Here is an 18,558-nt window from a genome sequence, read left to right on the forward strand (position 1 = left end):
TGTTTTCGTTTTACAATAGGTGAATTGATGTTCTAGTGCTCACTGTAGTGTTTAAGATGCTTTCCTTTTCCTTGTGTGACTCGTACAAATTACTGCTTATGGTATGGTAGAATTGCTCTATAGGTCCTGAGTGTTTTGTATTCTCGGTATGCCTAGTACTGGATTTGGTGGTGGTGGTGGTTAAAAAATGACCGGCCAAGGTGTCAACTACCCTAGTTACGCCACTGATCCTAGCATGGAGGGGGTGGAAAATTTACAATTTATTTATACAGATTTTTTATTGAACTCGTTAAACTGCTGTTCTCCTACAGTACTATACAATGCTGTTTTTTATTTATTTAGAAAAAGATGACCCTAAGAACAGTAATGCAGAGACACATAAATGGAAGCTCAGTGAGAAGCCTGAAGAAGAAAAGATGTTCTCAGAAAGAGAGAAAGAAGAGACTTCGTCCTGTTCTGACCGGGGAGAAAAGGGAAAAAATCAAAATAAACAAAAACCTTCAACAGGAGCCTCAGCTCTGTGTGAACATTGTACCAGTAATATCACACAAACAGTGGAAGAACAGACAAACCAGATGAGAGTTCAGAAATGTTTGTGTGATGGATGTGAGATATTCCTTAATGATCATTTAACTCTGAAATCACATCAGAGATCCGATACTGAAGAGAGACCATATACAGGTACGGACTGTGGGAAAACCTTCAGTCAAAAGAGAGAACTACAGCAACAGCAGAAAACATGCATAAGAGAGACCCACTGTATAGGTTCTGAGTGTGGGAAAGATTTCAGTAGGAAGAAAGAGAAACATGAGAACAATAATAAAGAAACTAGAGTGTGTACAACTACAGTAGATGAGAAAACTTTTATCAATAAAGGAAACGTTACAAAATACGAGAAAAATTACACTGATAAGACATTATCTTCATGTCCTAGTTGTGATAAAAGTTTCAATCAGGAAGAAAACTTCATAAGAAATGCAAAATTCTACCCAGAAGAGATACTAGTTTCAAGTTCTGAATGTAATGAAAAATTCAGCCATGGAGAAGCATTCACAGATCATAAAACACCTCAGACTGGTGAAGAATCAATGATTACTACTAAATCTGAAAAAGTCTTTTGCATTAAGTCATACCTCTCAAAGTACCAGAAAGTTCAGAAAAATGAGAGATTGTATACTTATACACGTACTGAGCGTGGTAAGCGCTTCATTGACAAGGAAACACTCAGCATGCACCAGAGTATACATTCAGGAGTAAAACCATTTCCATGTTCTGAGTGTGGCAAATTCTTCCGGTTGAAAAAATACATGATATTGCACCAGAGAATCCACACAGGAATGAAGCCATTTATATGCTCCGAGTGTGGTAAAAGCTTCACTGAGAAGGGATATCTCAGAAGGCACCACAGAGTTCACACAAGAGTGAATCCATTTACATGTACCAAGTGTGGTAAAAGCTTCGTTGACAAAGAAACACTCACCATGCACCAGAGAATCCATTCAGGAGTAAAACTATTTCTATGCACTGACTGTGGAAAAAGCTTCACAAAGAAATACATGATAATACACCAGAGAATCCACACTGGAGTGAAGCCTTTTGCATGTACTGAGTGTGGTAAAAGCTTTACTGCGAAAGGAACACTCAGAAGACACTGGAGAATCCACACAGGAATGAAACCATTTACATGCACTGAATGTAATAAAAGCTTCAATCAGAAAACAAACCTCACAAAACACCAAAGAATTCACTTGGAAGTGAAGCCATTCAGGTGTTTTGAGTGTGGTAAAAGCTTCACTCAGAAGGTAAAACTCACAAAGCACCATAGAACTCACATGAGTGTGAAGCCATTTACATGTACTGAGTGTGGTAAAAGCTTTGCTTTGAAAAGAACGCTCAGAACACATTGGAGAATTCACACAGGAGTGAAACCATTTATCTGTATTGAGTGTAATAAAAGCTTCAGTCAGCAGGCACACCTCACAAAACACCAGAGAATCCACACAGGAATGAAACCATTCATCTGCAGTGAGTGTAATAAAAGCTTCAGTCAGAAAGCACACCTCACAAAACACCAGAGAATCCACACAGGAGTGAAGCCATTTACATGTTCTGAGTGTGAGAAAACCTTTACTGACAAGGGGAAACTCACAAGGCACCACAGAATTCACACAGGAGTGAAGCCATTCACATGTACTGAGTGTGGTAAGAGCTTCATTGACAAGGAAACACTCGCCATGCACCAGAGTATCCATTCAGGAGTAAAACCATTTCCATGCAATGACTGTGGCAAATACTTCAGGTTGAAGAAATACATGATAATGCACCAGAGAATCCACATAGCAGTGAAGCCATTTAGATGTTCTGAATGTGGCAAAACCTTCACTGAGAAGTGGAAGCTCACAAGACACCAGAGAATTCACACAGGAGTGAAGCCATTTACATGCACTGAGTGTGGTAAGAGCTTTTTTGACAAGGAAACACTAACCATGCACCAGAGTATCCATTCAGGAGTAAAACCTTTTTCATGCACCGAGTGTGGCAAATGCTTTAGGTTGAAGAAATACATGATAATGCACCAGAAAATCCACAGAAGCCATTTACATGCACTGAGTGTGGTAAAAGTATCACCGAGAAGGGAACACTCACAAGACACTGGAGAATCCACACTGAAATGAGACCAATTACCTGCACTGAGTGTAGTAAAATCTTTAGAAAGTACATCTAACAAACCACTAGAAAAGCCACTCAGTAATGAAGCCATTAACATGTACTGAGTGTAATAAAAGCTTCTGTTAGAAAGCAAATCTCAGAAATCACTGAAAAATTCACACAGAAAAAAAAGCCTTTGCACTACTAGTTCACATGTTAGACCTACCTCACTTGGATTACTGTAACATTCTATTTCGGAAATCTTTGAAACACATCTCTTCAACAAGGCCTACAAAGAGAACCCATAACCTTACAAAAAACCTACCAGCTCACCCAGCTATTAAAGTCCACCTCTATACTATCCTGCTTAATACCCTCCTTCTCACTACCCTTTCTTAATCTTTGTACATTACGAATTGTAACCGACATCTTGTAATGACTATGTCATAACAAAACTCTGTAAGCCACATTGAGCCTGCAAATAGGTGGGAAAATGTGGGATACAAATGCAATAAAATAAATACATAAATTAAGTGTCAATATCAGAAAAAATAAAACTGCAAATCATACAGAACATAGCTGCTAGAGTAATATACAGATTGAATAGATATAGTACTAGTGTTTCAACTCATCTAAACAAACTGCACTGGCTTCTCATATCAGGAAGACTCAGGTTCAGATCTGCTTGTTTAGTTTTTCAAATCTTACAGGGTTCACCTCTGAACTGCTGATTAAGACCACTAAGCTATGTCTGGTCTAGTCTAACAGACTGAAATGACAACTGATGCGAGCGTTTCAAAAGACGATTTGAAATCAGAAGATCTTCAGCTCTCTATTCCCTGTACCTAAACTTAAAATATGGAACTCTCTACCTATTGCCATCAGAACAGAAAACAGCTACCTCAACTTCAGGAAGAGGCTAAAAACCTTTCTCTTCCCAAAGACTGCCTCATAATATTCCATTGACTTCTACCTCCTAGTATCATCCATTATCCTTTCCTATAATGTTTGTGGTCTCATGCATTACACCAATGGTCTCTAATTGTTAACCTCACACTAACATTATCGTTTTTTGTATCACCTAGAATATAAACCGCACTGAACCCTGGAAAGGGGATATTAGCAGTATACAAGAATTGATTTGATTTGATATATAAGGAGTGAAGGAAGAAACAACTAAAAAGCACAAATTGCTGAGGGAAAAAAAATTAGTATTGACTATTATAGGAGACTTCCTACACTCTCCTATTGCTTTGGTATTGAAAACTGACTTCTTAAACACCCTGAAAAACTAGATGTGCAAATGAGAAAACTCCTCTATGCTCACAAGGTCTTCTATAAGAATCTGTGTATGCTGAGACTGTACATTCCTAGACCTAAAGGAGAAATGGGTCTCATAGAAATCATTTACACCTATAGAAATAATGTCATAGTCCTCCGGGCTTACTTAGTGGCATCATCAGATCCCAATGCATAAAAGGTATTGAAATATGAAATAAAACTTTCAGAATCCTTTCAACAAGTAGAATAAATGGGTGAAAATCTATCAGTACTAAAAGGGAAGGAAGCAACAATGTGTGAAGGAAGAGAATAACCTTTTCAAGGAATTGAATCAGCAGGGGAGAAACAACAAGTGAGACACTATCGTTCCAGAGTTCAAGTTATATTGAAGTGATAGGGTGGATCAAATTGGTGGAGAGTTACATTATAAGTTAAGGAGGGCCTTGAACAGACACAAAACATCTTGGAATCCCTATGCATAGAAATTCCATGTATAAAGAGTATCAATAGAAATCAAACAAAATAAAACATGGAAAAGAAAATAAGATGATACCTTTTTTATTGGACATAACTTAATACATTTCTTGATTAGCTTTCGAAGGTTGCCCTTCTTCCTCAGATCGGAAATAAGCAAATGTGCTAGCTGACAGTGTATATAAGTGAAAACATTCAAGCATTACTATGACAGTCTGACAGGGTGGGAGGACGGGGGTGGGTAGGAGGTATGCATGGGGACATCAAAGCATATCATTGATATTCTAACAGGATGGGTGTGGATAGGTGAGGGGTGGGGTGATCAACAGAGACATACAGCTTTATGGTTTATAATGGGCTAGGAACCCCAGATCCTTGTTAAGTCCTTTCTGTTGGGTGTTAAAATATTCAATCATTCTGACTTCAAAGGTCTTACGTTCTTGTATGGTTTTAAAGTTACCTTTCAGGATTCTCACTGTGAAGTCACTGGTACAGTGTCCTGGTCCTGTAAAATGCTGACCAACAGGGGTGGGAGCCCTACTGGCACCAGCATTGTTCATGTAAATTGAATCTTGTCTTAAGCATCTGGCCTGTTTCTCCAATATAGCATCCTTCGTTACATTTTTTACACTGAATGATATATACCACATTGGAAGATGAGCAAGTGAAAGATCCCTTTATGTTGAATATCTTTCCTTTGTGGATGACTTTGGGGTCCTGTGAAATATTTTGGCATAGTTTGCAACTGGATAAATTACAGGGACGTGTGCCCTTCTGTTCCTTTTCAGTCTGTGATGGAAATTTACTTCTGATTAGCTTGTGTTTTAAGTTGGGTGGTTGTCGGAAGGCCAGTACTGGTGGGGATGGGAATATCTCTTTCAGTAATTCATCCTCCTGGAGTATAGGTTGTAGATCTCTTATGATTTTCCTCAGTTTTTTCAGCTCTGGATTGTATGTCACTACAAGGGGAATTCTGTCTGTGGAGTTTTTCTCCTTGTACTGTAGCAGATTCTCCCTGGGTGTTTTGAGGGAGGAGGCAATATTCGTGGAGATTATTTTGGGGTTGTAGCCTTTCTGTTTGAAGGATGCACTCAGGCTTTTAAGGTGTCTGTCTCTGTCTTGTTTGATTTCTATTGATAACCTTAAGAGTGGACTAACACGGCTACCACACTCCTCATGTATAAAGAGGAAAAGGATAGTGGTAGGAGTGTACTATCATCCACCTGGCCAGGATGTATAGACAGATATATATAGAAATTTTTTTAGAAATTAGGGAGGCTAACAAACTGGGGAACACAATAATAAATGGTGATTTCAATTATCCTGCTATTGACTGGGTAAATGTAACATCATTGCATTTGTATCCCACATTTTCCCACCTATTTGCAGGCTCAATGTGGCTTACAATACATCATGAATGGTGGAAATATATAAGAAAATATACATTTAGTATTCGATAGGATCTTGGGTAATATGATATTGATGAAACATGATAGTAGTGTAACAAGCAAATATTATAAGACAATTCTGGATATATGTGTAGGAGTTCACATTTGTTGATCGTTGTGGTATGCCTTGTTAAAGAGATGGGTCTTCAGTAGTTTGCGGAAGTTAGTTCATTCATAGATCGTTTTCAGGCTGCGCGGCAGCGCGTTCCAGAATTGTGTGCTCAAGTAGGAAAAGGTTGACGCATGCGATTATTTGTATTTTAGACCTTTTGCAGTTGGGGAAGTGGAGATTGAGGAATGTGCGGGATGATTCTTTAGCATTCCTGGGTGGTAGGTCTATCAGGTCTGACACTAACATACTAAGATACAATTCCGTGCTGAAATCGACTGCTTTATTTATTTATTTATTTATTTTCTTTCTTTATTTGTTGCATTTATATCCCACATTTTCCCACCTATTTGCAGGCGCAATGTGGCTTACATAGTATCGGAGAGGCATTTGCGGACTCCAGTGAGAACAAATACAAAGTGGGTTCTCATGGAACAGTCGCAATTAGGGTTTTGATGTGTTGCATAGTGTAAGCATTTAGGTTGGATCGGTAGTGTATGCCTTTCGAAACAAGTAAGTTTTTTTTTTAATTTAAAGAAGTCTTTATTAGGCATCGATAAATAATACAATACATATGTAACACAATGCAGAACCGTATAGTCTGGTACAAACAACGTACATAACTCTAGCACCCAAAAGGTACCAACATAATATCAATGCTAGGACAGAAACTTATTATACTTCAACTTTTATCCAATTTTTGTGATTTATGAACCCCCCTTCCCCCCTTCACTCCCTCCCCCCTCCCCCCCCATCTATTCCCTACAACCACCCGTCCATCAACCAACACATCTCTCAACCAGAGCACCTTTGTAGGAAGGGTTCCCAAACTCTTTTCCATTTAGGCATGGTTTTCCGTTTCACGGCAGTCAGTCTCTCCATCTCACACACATATCTTACTTTGGTAATCCATCTTCCCATTGGGGGCACCAGCATCTTCCCATTGGGGGCACCAGCCGAAACAAGTAAGTTTTTAATGATTTCCGGAAGTTTAGATAGCCATATGTTGTTTTCACGACTTTCAGTAATGCGTTCCACAGTTGTGTACTTATGTAGGAGAAGCTGGATACGTAAGTTGATTTGTATTTAAGTCCTTTGCAGCTTGGGTAGTGGAGATTTAGGTATGTTTGCGATGATTTGGATGTGTTTCTGGTTGGTAGGTCTATGAGGTCTGTGCGAAGGTGGCGGACCTCACGCGGCACCTAGACAGTATTTTAGAAAGTGCTAGGGAGGAGCCGGCTGTCTTGGTACATGTGGGTACCAATGACGTAGGAAAATGTGGGAGAGAGGTTCTGGAAGCCAAATTTAGGCTTTTAGGAAGAAAGCTCAAATCCAGATTCTCTATGGTGGCATTTTCTGAAATACTACCCGTTCCACGCGCAGGCCCCAAGAGGCAGGCAGAGCTCCGGAGTCTCAATGCATGGATGAGATGATGGTACAGGGAAGAGGGTTTTAGATTTGTTAGGAACTGGGCAACATTCTGGGGAAGAGGGAGCCTATTCCGAAACGATGGGCTCCATCTTAACCAGGGTGGGACCAGGCTGCTGGCGTCGGCATTCAAAAAAAAAAGATAGAGCAGCTTTTAAATTAGATATGGGGAAAAGGCTGACAGGGATAAGGTATTTTGCAAGGATACCTCACAAACTGGGAAGATAGGGTTTCCGGACAGTGAGGTTACACAAGAGACCATGGTAGGCCAGGTGCCCTTAAATGCAACTAAAGATCAGATAAAAGGTGACAAATCAATAGTGTCAAGCACTAAGCATCATGAAATTAGGGACAACAAACAAACTTTGAAATGTCTATATGCAAATGCTAGGAGTCTAAGATGGGAGAGTTGGAATATATTGCACTAAATGAAAAATTGGACATAATAGGCATTACTGAGACCTGGTGGAAGGAGGATAACCAGTGGGACACTGTCATACCGGGGTACAAAGTATATCGTAGTGATGGGCTGGACCGGACTGGTGGAGGGGTAGCATTGTATATTAACGAGAGCCTTGACTCAGATAGATTACAAATTCAGCAGGACACAAATCACACCTTTGAATCATTGTGGGTTGAAATTCCATGTATAAAAGGGAAAAGGACGGTGATAGGAGTGTACTACCGTCCGCCTTGCCAGGATGAGCAGGTAGATGCAGAAATGATAAAAGAAATCAGAGACGCAAACAAAATGGGCAATGCAATAATAATGGACAACCTTCCTGAGCCCTTACGCCAAGCCCCCTCCCTGCCCGTCTTCAAGTCTTTGCTTAAAGCCCACCTCTTCAATGCTGCGTTCGGCACCTAACCCTTACCGTTCAGTGAATCTAGACTGCCCCAATTTGACTGCCCCTATCGGACTGACCGTTCACTTGTCTATTAGATTGTAAGCTCTTTGAGCAGGGACTGTCTCTCTTTGTTAAATTGTACAGCGCTGCGTAACCCTAGTAGCGCTCTAGAAATGTTAAGTAGTAGTAGTAGTAGTAATGGGTGACTTCAATTACCCAAATATAGACTGGGTAAATGTAACATCAGGACACGCTAGAGAGGTACAATTCCTTGATGAAATCAAGGACAGCTTTATGGAGCAGCTGGTGCAGGAGCCGACGAGAGAAGGAAAAATTCTAGACTTGGTCCTTAGTGGAGCGCATGATCTAGTGAGGGACATTATGGTACTGGGGCCACTTGATAACAGTGATCATAATATGATCAGTTTTGATATCAACCTTGAAGTAACTATACATAGGAAGTCAAATACGTTAGCGTTTAACTTTAAAAAAGGAGACTATGATAGAATGAGAAGAACGGTAAAAAACAAACATAGAGGGGCAACTGAGAGGGTAAAAACTGTACAACAGGCGTGGACGCTGTTCAAAAGTACCATCCTAGAGGCCCAGGCCAAACATATTCCGCGAATTACAAAAGAAAGACGGAAGTCCAAAAGACAGCCGGCGTGGTTGAAAAGTGAGGTGAAGGAAGCTATTAGGGCTAAAAGAAATGCCTTCAGAAAATGGAAGAAGGAACCGTCTGAAAATAACAAGAAGCAACATATTTATTTTATTTATTTATTGCACTTGTATCCCACAATTTCCTACCTATTTGCAGGCTCAATGTGGCTTACAGAGGCCTGTTATGGCATCACCATATCAGGGTACAAAAGATACAGTTGGTGTTATAGAGATAACAAGGATATCAGGATAGTAAGTTAAACTAATCAAACAGTTATAAAAGAAAACAATCAAATAAGGGATGAGTGGTGATGAGTGGTGATTTGTTGTGGCTAATTATGGATTCTCGTGATAGGCTTTGGTGAAGAGATAGGTTTTCAGTGATTTGCGAAAGGTGGTGATTTAGTTAATTGTTTTCAGGAGATTAGGTATAGCATTCCACAATTGCGTGCTCATGTAGGAAAAGCTGGACGCATGTGTTAATTTGTATTTTAGTCCTTTCCAGCTGGGGAAGTGTCAAAGCAAATGCAAGGCACAGATAAAGAAGGCCAAGAGGGATTACGAAAAAAAGATAACATTAGAGGCAAAAAAACATAGTAAAATATTTTTTTCGGTATATTAAAAGCAGGAAGCCGGCAAGAGAATCGGTTGGGCTGCTGGACGACCGAGGAGTAAAAGGGGCTATCAAGGATGACAAAGACGTAGCGGTGAGATTGAATGAATTCTTTGCTTCAGTCTTCACCGAGGAAGATTTGGGTGGGATACCGGTGTCGGAAATGGTATTTTAAGCGGACGAGTCAGAGAAACTTACTGAATTCACAGTAAACCTGGAGGACGTAATGGGGCAGTTCAGCAAACTGAAGAGTAGCAAATCTCCTGGACTGGATGGTATACATCCTAGAGTACTGATAGAACTGAAAAATGAGCTTGCGGAGCTTCTGTTAGTGATATGCAATTTATCCTTAAAATCGGGCGTGGTACCGGAAGATTGGAGGGTGGCCAATGTAACACCGATTTTTAAAAAAAGGTTCCAGGGGAGATCCGGGAAATTATAGACCGGTGAGTCTGACGTTGGTGCCGGGGAAAATGGTAGAGGCTATTATTAAAAACAAAATTACAGAGCACATCCAAGGACATGGATTACTACAAGTCAGCACGGCTTTAGTGTGGGGAATTCTTGCCTGACCAATTTACTTCAATTCTTTGAAGGAGTAAACAAACAGGTGGACAAAGGGGAGCCGGTTGATATTGTGTATCTGGATTTTCAAAAGGCATTTGATAAGGTACCTCATGAAAGATTACAGAGGAAATTGAAGGGTCATGGGATAGGAGGAAATGTCCTATTGTGGATTAAAAACTGGCTGAAGGATAGGAAACAGAGAGTGGGATTAAATGGGCAGTATTCACAATGGAGAAGGGTAGCTAGTGGGGTTCCTGTGCTAGGACCGCTGCTTTTTAATATATTTATAAATGATTTAGAGATGGGAGTAACCAGCGAGGTAATTAAATTTGCTGATGACACAAAGTTATTCAAAGTTGTTAACTCGCGAGAGGATTGTGAAAAATTACAGAAGGACCTTACAAGACTGGGAGACTGGGCGGCTAAATGGCAGATGACGTTTAATGTGAACAAGTGCAAGGTGATGCATGTGGGAAAAAAGAACCCGAATTATAGCTATGTCATGCAAGGTTCCACTTTAGGAGTTATGGACCAAGAAAGGGATCTGAGTGTCATCGTGGATAGGACGTTGAAATCTTCAGCTCAATGTGCTGCGGTGGCTAAGAAGGCGAACAGAATGTTGGGTATTATTAGAAAAGGGATGGAAAACAAGCATGAGGATGTTATAATGCCGTTATATCGCTCCATGGTGCGACCGCACCTGGAGTATTGTGTTCAGTTCTGGTCGCCTCATCTCAAAAAAGATATAAAGGAATTGGAGATGGTGCAGAGAAGGGCGACAAAAATGATAAAAGGGATGGGACAACTACCCTATGAGGAGAGGTTAAGATGGTTAGGACTCTTTAGCCTGGAGAAAAGGCGGCTGAGGGGTGATATGATAGAGGTCTATAAAATAATGAGTGGGGTAGAGCGGACAGATGTGAAGCGTTTGTTTACACTTTCTAACAATAATAGAACCAGGGGACACAAGATGAAATTAGAATGTGGTAGGTTTAAAACAAATCGGAGAAAGTTTTTCTTTACTCAGTGTGTAGTTAGACTCTGGAACTCATTGCCGGAGAAGGTAGTGACGGTAACTGGCCTTGCTGAGTTTAAAGGGGGTCTGGACAGATTCCTGAAGGAAACATCCATTGATCATTATTAAATTTGGGGTTTTTGCCAGGTTCTTTGGGCCTGGATTGGCCGCTGTTGAAGACAGAGTTCTGGGCTTGATGGACCTTTGGTCTTTTCCCAGCGTGGCAGTGCTTATGTATTTATGTTTGTGTGCTTTGTGTCCAGCCCAGTCTGCCTTGTTTGTTCTAGTCCCTTCTACCTTAGCTTCAGCCTTAGTTCTGTTGTTTGTCTGTGTGGGTTAGCCTTGGTTCTGGCCCTGCTTGTCTGTCTTTACCCTGGTAGGGTTTAGCTCTAGTCCCTCTCCTGCTTGCCTCAGCCTTGCAAGCCTTCAGCTTTGGTTCTGACCCTGTTTGTCTGTCTTTACCCCGGTAGTCTTTAGCTCCAGTTCCCTCCTGCTTGTATCTGCCCTACCCTGCTTGTGTCTGCCCTGCCTGAGTATCCTGAATCCTGTTCCACTGAAGCCAAGCCAAGTCTGTTCCAGTATTTGGTTCACTCCAGTCAAGCCCAGCTTGTTTCCAGTATCCGGTTCCAGTGAAGCCAAGCCAAGTCCGTTCCAGTATGTGGTTCCACTCCAGTCAAGCCAAGCTTGTTCCAGTATCTGGTTCCAGTCAAGCCAAGTCCGTTCCAGCTTTTGGCTCCTGCCCAGTCAAGCCAAGCTTGCTCCAGTATCTGATTCTAGCCAAGCTAAGTGCCTCCTGAATCTTGCCTAGTCTTGCTAGGGAGTTTTTGCCTCCCTCTGCCGCTCACCGACAGTAGGCCAAGGGCTCACGTTGTTCAAGAGTTCACGCCTGGTTGTTTAAGCCTGGGAACGTGACAGGAATTGCGAGACTGAAAGATAATGAGAATTGCTATGTGGAGAGTGATGAAGATAAAGCAAATGTGCTAAACAATTATTTCTCTTTGGTGTTCACGGAGGAAAATCCTGGAGAAGGACCGTGGTTGGCTGCCGAGGGAACGTCTGGGAATGGAGTGGATGCTGCACTGTTTATGGAAGAAAGAGTTTATAAACAGCTGGAGAATCTGAAGGTGGACAAAGCTATGGGGCTGGATGGGATACATCCCAAGATACTGAAGGAGCTCAGAGAGATCCCGGCGGGACCTCTTAAAGATTTATTTAATAGATCTTTACAGATGGGAGAGGTTCCACGAGATTGGAGACGAGCGGATGTGGTCCCTCTTCACAAAAGTGGAGACAGGGAAGAAGTGGGAAACTACAGACCGGTAAGTCTCACGTCGGTGGTAGGAAAAATAATGGAGTTGCTGCTGAAAGAAAGGATAGTTAACTTTCTAGAAGCAGACGGGTTACAGGACCCAAGGCAACATGGCTTTACCAAAGGAAAATCCTGCCAATTGAATCTTATTGATTTTTTTGATTGGGTGACCAAAGAACTGAATGAGGGACGTGCGCTAGATGTAATCTACTTGGACTTCAGCAAAGCCTTTGATATGGTCCCTCACAGAAGACTCGTGAATAAGCTGAAAGGGTTGAACTTAGGACCAAAAGTGGTGAACTGGATAAGAAACTGGTTGACCGACAGGTGGCAGAGGGTGGTGGTAAATGGAATCCGCTCAGAGGAAAGGAACGTGAGCAGTGGAGTTCCTCAGGGGTCGGTGCTGGGGCCTATTCTGTTTAATATATTTATGAGAGATATTGCTGAAGGGTTGGAAGGAAAGGTGTGCCTTTTTGCGGATGATACGAAAATAGGCAATAGAGTGGATACCCTGGAGGGAGTAGAAACAATGAGAAGGGATCTCCAAACGTTAGAAGAATGGTCGAGGGTATGGTAGTTAAAATGTAATCGCTAACTATCACATCGCTAATGTATCACATCGAAAGCTTTTGGTACTCTTTTTTTTATATTGCAGTGCTCAGTATGTGTGGCTGTACCTTATACCATTGGTCACGGTAACTGCTAACAGCGCACCAACTTCAAACATCACCGCACTGGGCCTGCCTATCCTCCTTAGTACATGGTCATAATGCTTCAGTTCTTAATGTAAATTGTACAAACATTACAAGTATAAACCGTGTCTTTCCACTTATCTGATATAATGTTTGTTCAAGGCAAGTCCCTTGTAGTGCTATATTGTCTGCAGCCGTGACTCTCTTCCACCAGTGTAAGTTCTCTTTCGTGATTAAAAACAATTCTGAAGGTAGGATGTCTTTCCCAACATGAGACCACGTTTCGCCATTATGGCGTCTTCAGGGGAATGTATATTCGAGTCTCTAAATTCAAAAACCAACAAAATATTGAGTTCAAGATCGTATACATGACTATTGTTAGTAGCTATTATAAGTTCATTACCTTCTTAACTGTTCTCTCTAGATTCAATTATTGGCTCGCAAGGAGGCAGAATTGCTGCAAGCCCCTCCCTGTAGTCAGAGCAAAAGCGCATGCTGTCTATACGTCAACCTATTATACTAATCACCAGCTGTGAGAATTCAGGCAACTCTCTTATCTTAAAGCACCACTCTGTTTCTTTATTGAGGCCTTGGGGCTGAACTTTGCCCCACTGAAAAATTAATCTCTGTTCAATGTGTGCTAAAACAGCTGATATATCACCCCCCCCCCCCCCCAGCGCAAGTTCACCCCAGGTCAAAACCACATATTTTGTCTGCTATTGAGTGCTGCTGTTGTCCCCAGTGTTCTACCGCGGAGCTTCTCTCTTGTTGACCCGTAGATTACTAATGTGTTCCCTTATGTGCTGCTTAACCTTGCGCTTGGTTTGGCCAGTGTACCATTTAGAGCAGGGGCAATGTATCCCATACGTAACTTGGGCTGAATTACAGTCTGTGTGGCCCCGTAAGAAGTATCGCTTGCCGGTTTTAGGATTGATGACATTGTTTGTCTCCATGGCATAAGGGCAAGTAGATACAATTCAAACACCATTTGTGACCATTATCGTTGGCCACATCTGCAGATCCAGTATCTCAAAAACGGATAGCAGTTCGCCCATATTTTTGGCTCTTTTGAATGATATCTGCAGTTTATTCATAAGTTGAGGATGTAAACGCAATATAGGCCAGTGTTTGTAGATGATCTTTGTCACTTCTTGTCCATAGTTGGAATTTAAACGATGTGGATACCCCACCCCAGGGTTATAAGAAAAGCACATAAGAGGGCGCCGAACGCACATAGACAATGGTTGCTAGCTCCTCGATTAAAAGACAAGCATCCCCAAAGCAACATTCCATGTGTTCTCCCTTATTCCACAGAAGATTTGGATTACAAGAGGCTAGCACAAAAATGGGCCAATGAATTAAACGTAAAGATAACAGCAGAACTGGTCCAGAGACATGTGCTGAATATCATCAAGACTCACTTTTTTCACGATATTGGGAATTACAATATAAATTTGCACTAAGACTACACATATCTCCAAGCCGATCTCATCGGGCAGCAATCAGCTCTTCAGGAGTGTGCCCAAAGTGTAGTTTCAACACAAGCATCATTGGGCCATATGTTTTGGACATGTCCATATGTTGCTTTTTTTGGTCTCATCTAATTAAAGTAGTTCACGATCTTTGGGGATGTCGAATCATACTGGTTCTGTTTAACAAGTATTGATATTCCTCACAGGCCCCATCGCAGTTTAACTGCTTTTTCAAGAAAGTGATCTTAATAGGGAAAAAGTTATCCTGCTGTGTTGGCGAGAGACTTGGGCACCAACTGTCAACATGTGGCGCACAAACATGATAGAACTGCTGAAGTTAGAGCGCTGTGGAATTAAGGACATTTCCTCAACGGAAGGGAAAAAGTTTCAACAAACTTGGGAAAATTTTGGGACAATTTTGCAACCAGTGGCACGCAGTCGTATTCTTAATTGAGTATTAATGTCTCCTTGAGGTGATTACTGAGTACAAGGGAATTGTTACAAGGGAGGGAAGGGCTAGGGGGGAGGCAAAAGGGGAAGGGGAGCACAGGGGGGGGGGGGATGGGATGAACAGAGAATGGGGGAAGGAGGATGGGATTTTAAATACTGTAGGTGATGTTGCAATTATGAGGTACATGTTCTTGTACTAGTTGAATAAAAATGATTGAAACATAAAAGCTTCTCAAACTCTTCTACTTCTAAACGTAATTTATATTATCAGAATCTCATCTCTCTACGTTTCTCAGCCAGAACGCTTCCTTGAAGCTCATGTCGCTGTGCTCCCTAAGCCCAACAGAGACTCTCAACTGTTCAATTACTATCCAATTTCTTTACTCAACCTGGACTATAAATATTTACAAAATTCCGGTTAATGATTGGAACAAGTATTTCACCTTTAATACATTCAGATCAGTTGGGATTTCTAAAGGGTAGATAAGGTTCAGATAACACTAGGTTATTCTGTCATCCATTCTTCTTGCAGTTTCTATCAATGCAGAGAAAACTGTTTCACCAAGTGAAGTGGAAATACTTATTCTGTATATTAAATGTGTTGGACTCCCTGATTCTTTTCTTCATACGACACAGTTATTTATTTAGATTTGCTCACACCTTTTTCAGTAGTAGCTCAAAGTGAGTCATTTCTCTATCCCTGGAGGGCTCACAATCTAAGTTTGTACCTGAGGCAATGGAGGGTTAAGTGACTTGCCCAAGATCACAAGGTAGCAGCGGTGGGATTGAAACCGGCCACCTCTGGAGTGCAAGACCTGTGCTCTAACACTAGGCCACTCCTCCCCTAGCAACATTCCATCTAGAATCTCAAATAGTAGCAACATTCCATCTAGAATCTTCAATAGTAGCAACTTCCATATATCTATTTATTTCAGTTCTGCTCACACCTTTTTCAGTAGTAGCTCAGTGTGAGTTACATTCAGGTACACTGGATATTTCTCTGTCCAGGAGGGCTCACAATCTAAGTTGTACCTGAGGCAATGGAGGGTTAAGTGACTCACCCACAGATCACAAGGAGCAGCAGTGGGATTTGACCAGCCACCTCTGGATTGCAAGACTGGTGCTCTAACCACTAGCTACTCCTCCACTTGTATTCCAACCTTGTCTGCCAGAATTATGGTCTAATGATGAGCTCCTTCTTTTGCCGTTAGGACGTGGTACTCATCAAGGTGCCCTATAGTTCCCATTATTATAATTTGGCTCTTGAACCCCTTGCTGTCTATTATTAAACAAAAGCCACTCATATCAGGTATTATTTTAAATGGGTTAGTTCTAATATGCAGATGCTGTGCTATTTTACCTTTTCAATTCTCAATCATCCCTTTCTGAACTACTGCAGGTTGTTTCCTATTTTTCATCGCTATCAGGGTACAAAGTAAATTGGAGTAAGGACTGAACTATTACCCCTCAATGAACTGTACCCCTTTCTCTATCCCTAATTGTCCATTTAAATGGGTCACTAATATTAACTATTTAGGTGTTCTCTTTATCAATGACCTTCATTCCTCAGTTCAACTTAGTATGAATATAGTATCTGAAATGGTGAGATTTGCACTGATACCATTGGAGGGAGGACAATGGTATCAGTGCAAATCTCACCATTTCAGATACTATATTCATACTATATTCATATGTCCTCCCTCCACCTTTCATGTGGGGGGAGATTAGACTCTGAAAATTATGATAATGCCCAAAATTCTTTACATACTGAATATATTTCTTATATTGTTTGCCTATTTTATTCATCTCTTGGAAAATAGGCTGGCAAGCTATCAAGAATATCACTACAGAAACTGAAGGTCCCTGTGACCCACACCGCCTACCGACAGTGTAGGCCAATGGTTTCCTGCAAAGCGCCGTTTGCCGAAGAGCAAACCAAAGCCACAAGGCTCCGCTTGCCGAAATGCAAGCTGAAACCATCATCCACCACTTACTGAAGCATAAACCAAAATCTGAACCCTGCTTGCTGAAATACAAGCCGAATTCACTTTCCACCCTTACCAAAGTCTAAGCCAAAGTCCAGAGCACTGTTTGCCAAACTGCAAACTGATTCACCATCCACTGCTTACCGAAGTGCAAGCCGAAATCGCGACCTCTGAAGAAGTCAAATCAATTTCCTAGGTTTCCTGTGCCCTCTTAACAGACCCCTTTTCTTTTCAAGGTGAAATGGTCCAACTCCAAAACCCTCCTCTGGTCGCCCCCCCCCCCCCCCCGTCCAGGGGGTCATCTTTCCCTCCTCCTGGCCTGAGAGCTGTCGAGTCCAGTTTCACTTCTCTTGGGCTTTAACATAGGCTCAACGTTTTGCCAGTCCAATATGCAAATAGGTATATAGATCAGCATTCAGGTCAACCTTAGATATTCACAGTTTTTCTCCCACAATACATATTTCCCACTCCTCGACTTTCAGGACTGGGTTAGTCTGTCCCTGCCACCTCCCACGTAGGGTCTCTACCATGGACTAGAGAATGACACGGGCCAAAGTTTGTTCTCATCCCTGTGGGTTCTGTCCTCCATCTCCACCCCATCCCCGCAGGCCCTGTCCCTGCCCACGTCCCGTGGGCTCTGTCCTCTTCTGCAAAGTCTCGAACACTTATGAGTTTATATTTAATCTTTTATTAAAGTATAAAAAGGAAATATATGCTGTGCAACTGTTGCGTATAAATTACAAATAGAAACTATAATAACAATGAGCAGCTATAATAACCCTCCTTCCCACCACCACTCTCTACCCCTTCCAACCCCAACATAGCTGATTTCTACTATTTTATTTATTTTTGTTACATTTGTACCCTGTGCTTTCCCAATCATGGCAGGCTCATGTGGTTTACATGGGGCAATGGAGGGTTAAGTGACTTGCCCAGAGTCACAAGGAGCTGCCTGTTGCTGGGAATTGAACTCAGTTCCTCAGGACCAAAGTCCACCACCCTAACCACTAGGCCACTCCACTAAAAAATCCTAATGCACACTGTTAAATGCCCATGTTATAAAATACAACCTGATCGTGTATGCCCTAGAGGAGAAAAAATATGCCATGTAAGCACTGTTATGGTTTTAAAATCTGTGGATGAATAAGAAGTCATCAACAATTTCAGGATTCACTCTAGCTCTCCTGTCTTCCACAGTCCTTCCTGTAATAGAAGATGTCTTCTTAGAAGATGAGTTGGTACAGGATCCCTCATGCAAGTTTTGCTAGCTGTGGCCAGCATGTTTGTTTGTTTTTCCAAAAAATCAGAACATTCCTGAATCTCCACTACCCCAACCTGCAAAGGACTAAAATATAAACTACTTATTGCATTCAGCTTCTCCTACATAAGCACACGCAACTATGGAATGCACTACAAAAGCCACAAAAACAATCCACGGACATAACTAATTTCCGAAAATTACTAAAACCAACCTGTTGAAAAAGGCATACCACAATGCTCCATCCTAAATACCAGACAACAAAACTCATACCAGAACTGGACAAAACCAAACTGTCTA

At 41.5% G+C, this 18,558-nt stretch overlaps 1 protein-coding gene across 1 annotated transcript in view; it reads left to right on the forward strand.

The window, feature by feature from the left end:
- The first annotated feature begins 1,475 nt into the window (after positions 1-1,475).
- LOC115462936 (oocyte zinc finger protein XlCOF6-like) overlaps positions 1,476-18,558 on the forward strand; it is a 98,730-nt gene continuing 81,647 nt past the window's right edge. Inside the window, exons 1-2 of the mRNA XM_030193444.1 lie at positions 1,476-1,832; positions 1,917-2,673. Of these exons, the coding sequence (XP_030049304.1) occupies positions 1,482-1,832; positions 1,917-2,673 (1,108 nt within the window). The 5' untranslated portion in view covers positions 1,476-1,481. The remainder of the gene's footprint in view (positions 1,833-1,916; positions 2,674-18,558) is intronic.

This window comes from Microcaecilia unicolor, chromosome 1, assembly GCF_901765095.1.
Source record: "Microcaecilia unicolor chromosome 1, aMicUni1.1, whole genome shotgun sequence".
Taxonomy (NCBI): Eukaryota; Metazoa; Chordata; class Amphibia; order Gymnophiona; family Siphonopidae; genus Microcaecilia; species Microcaecilia unicolor.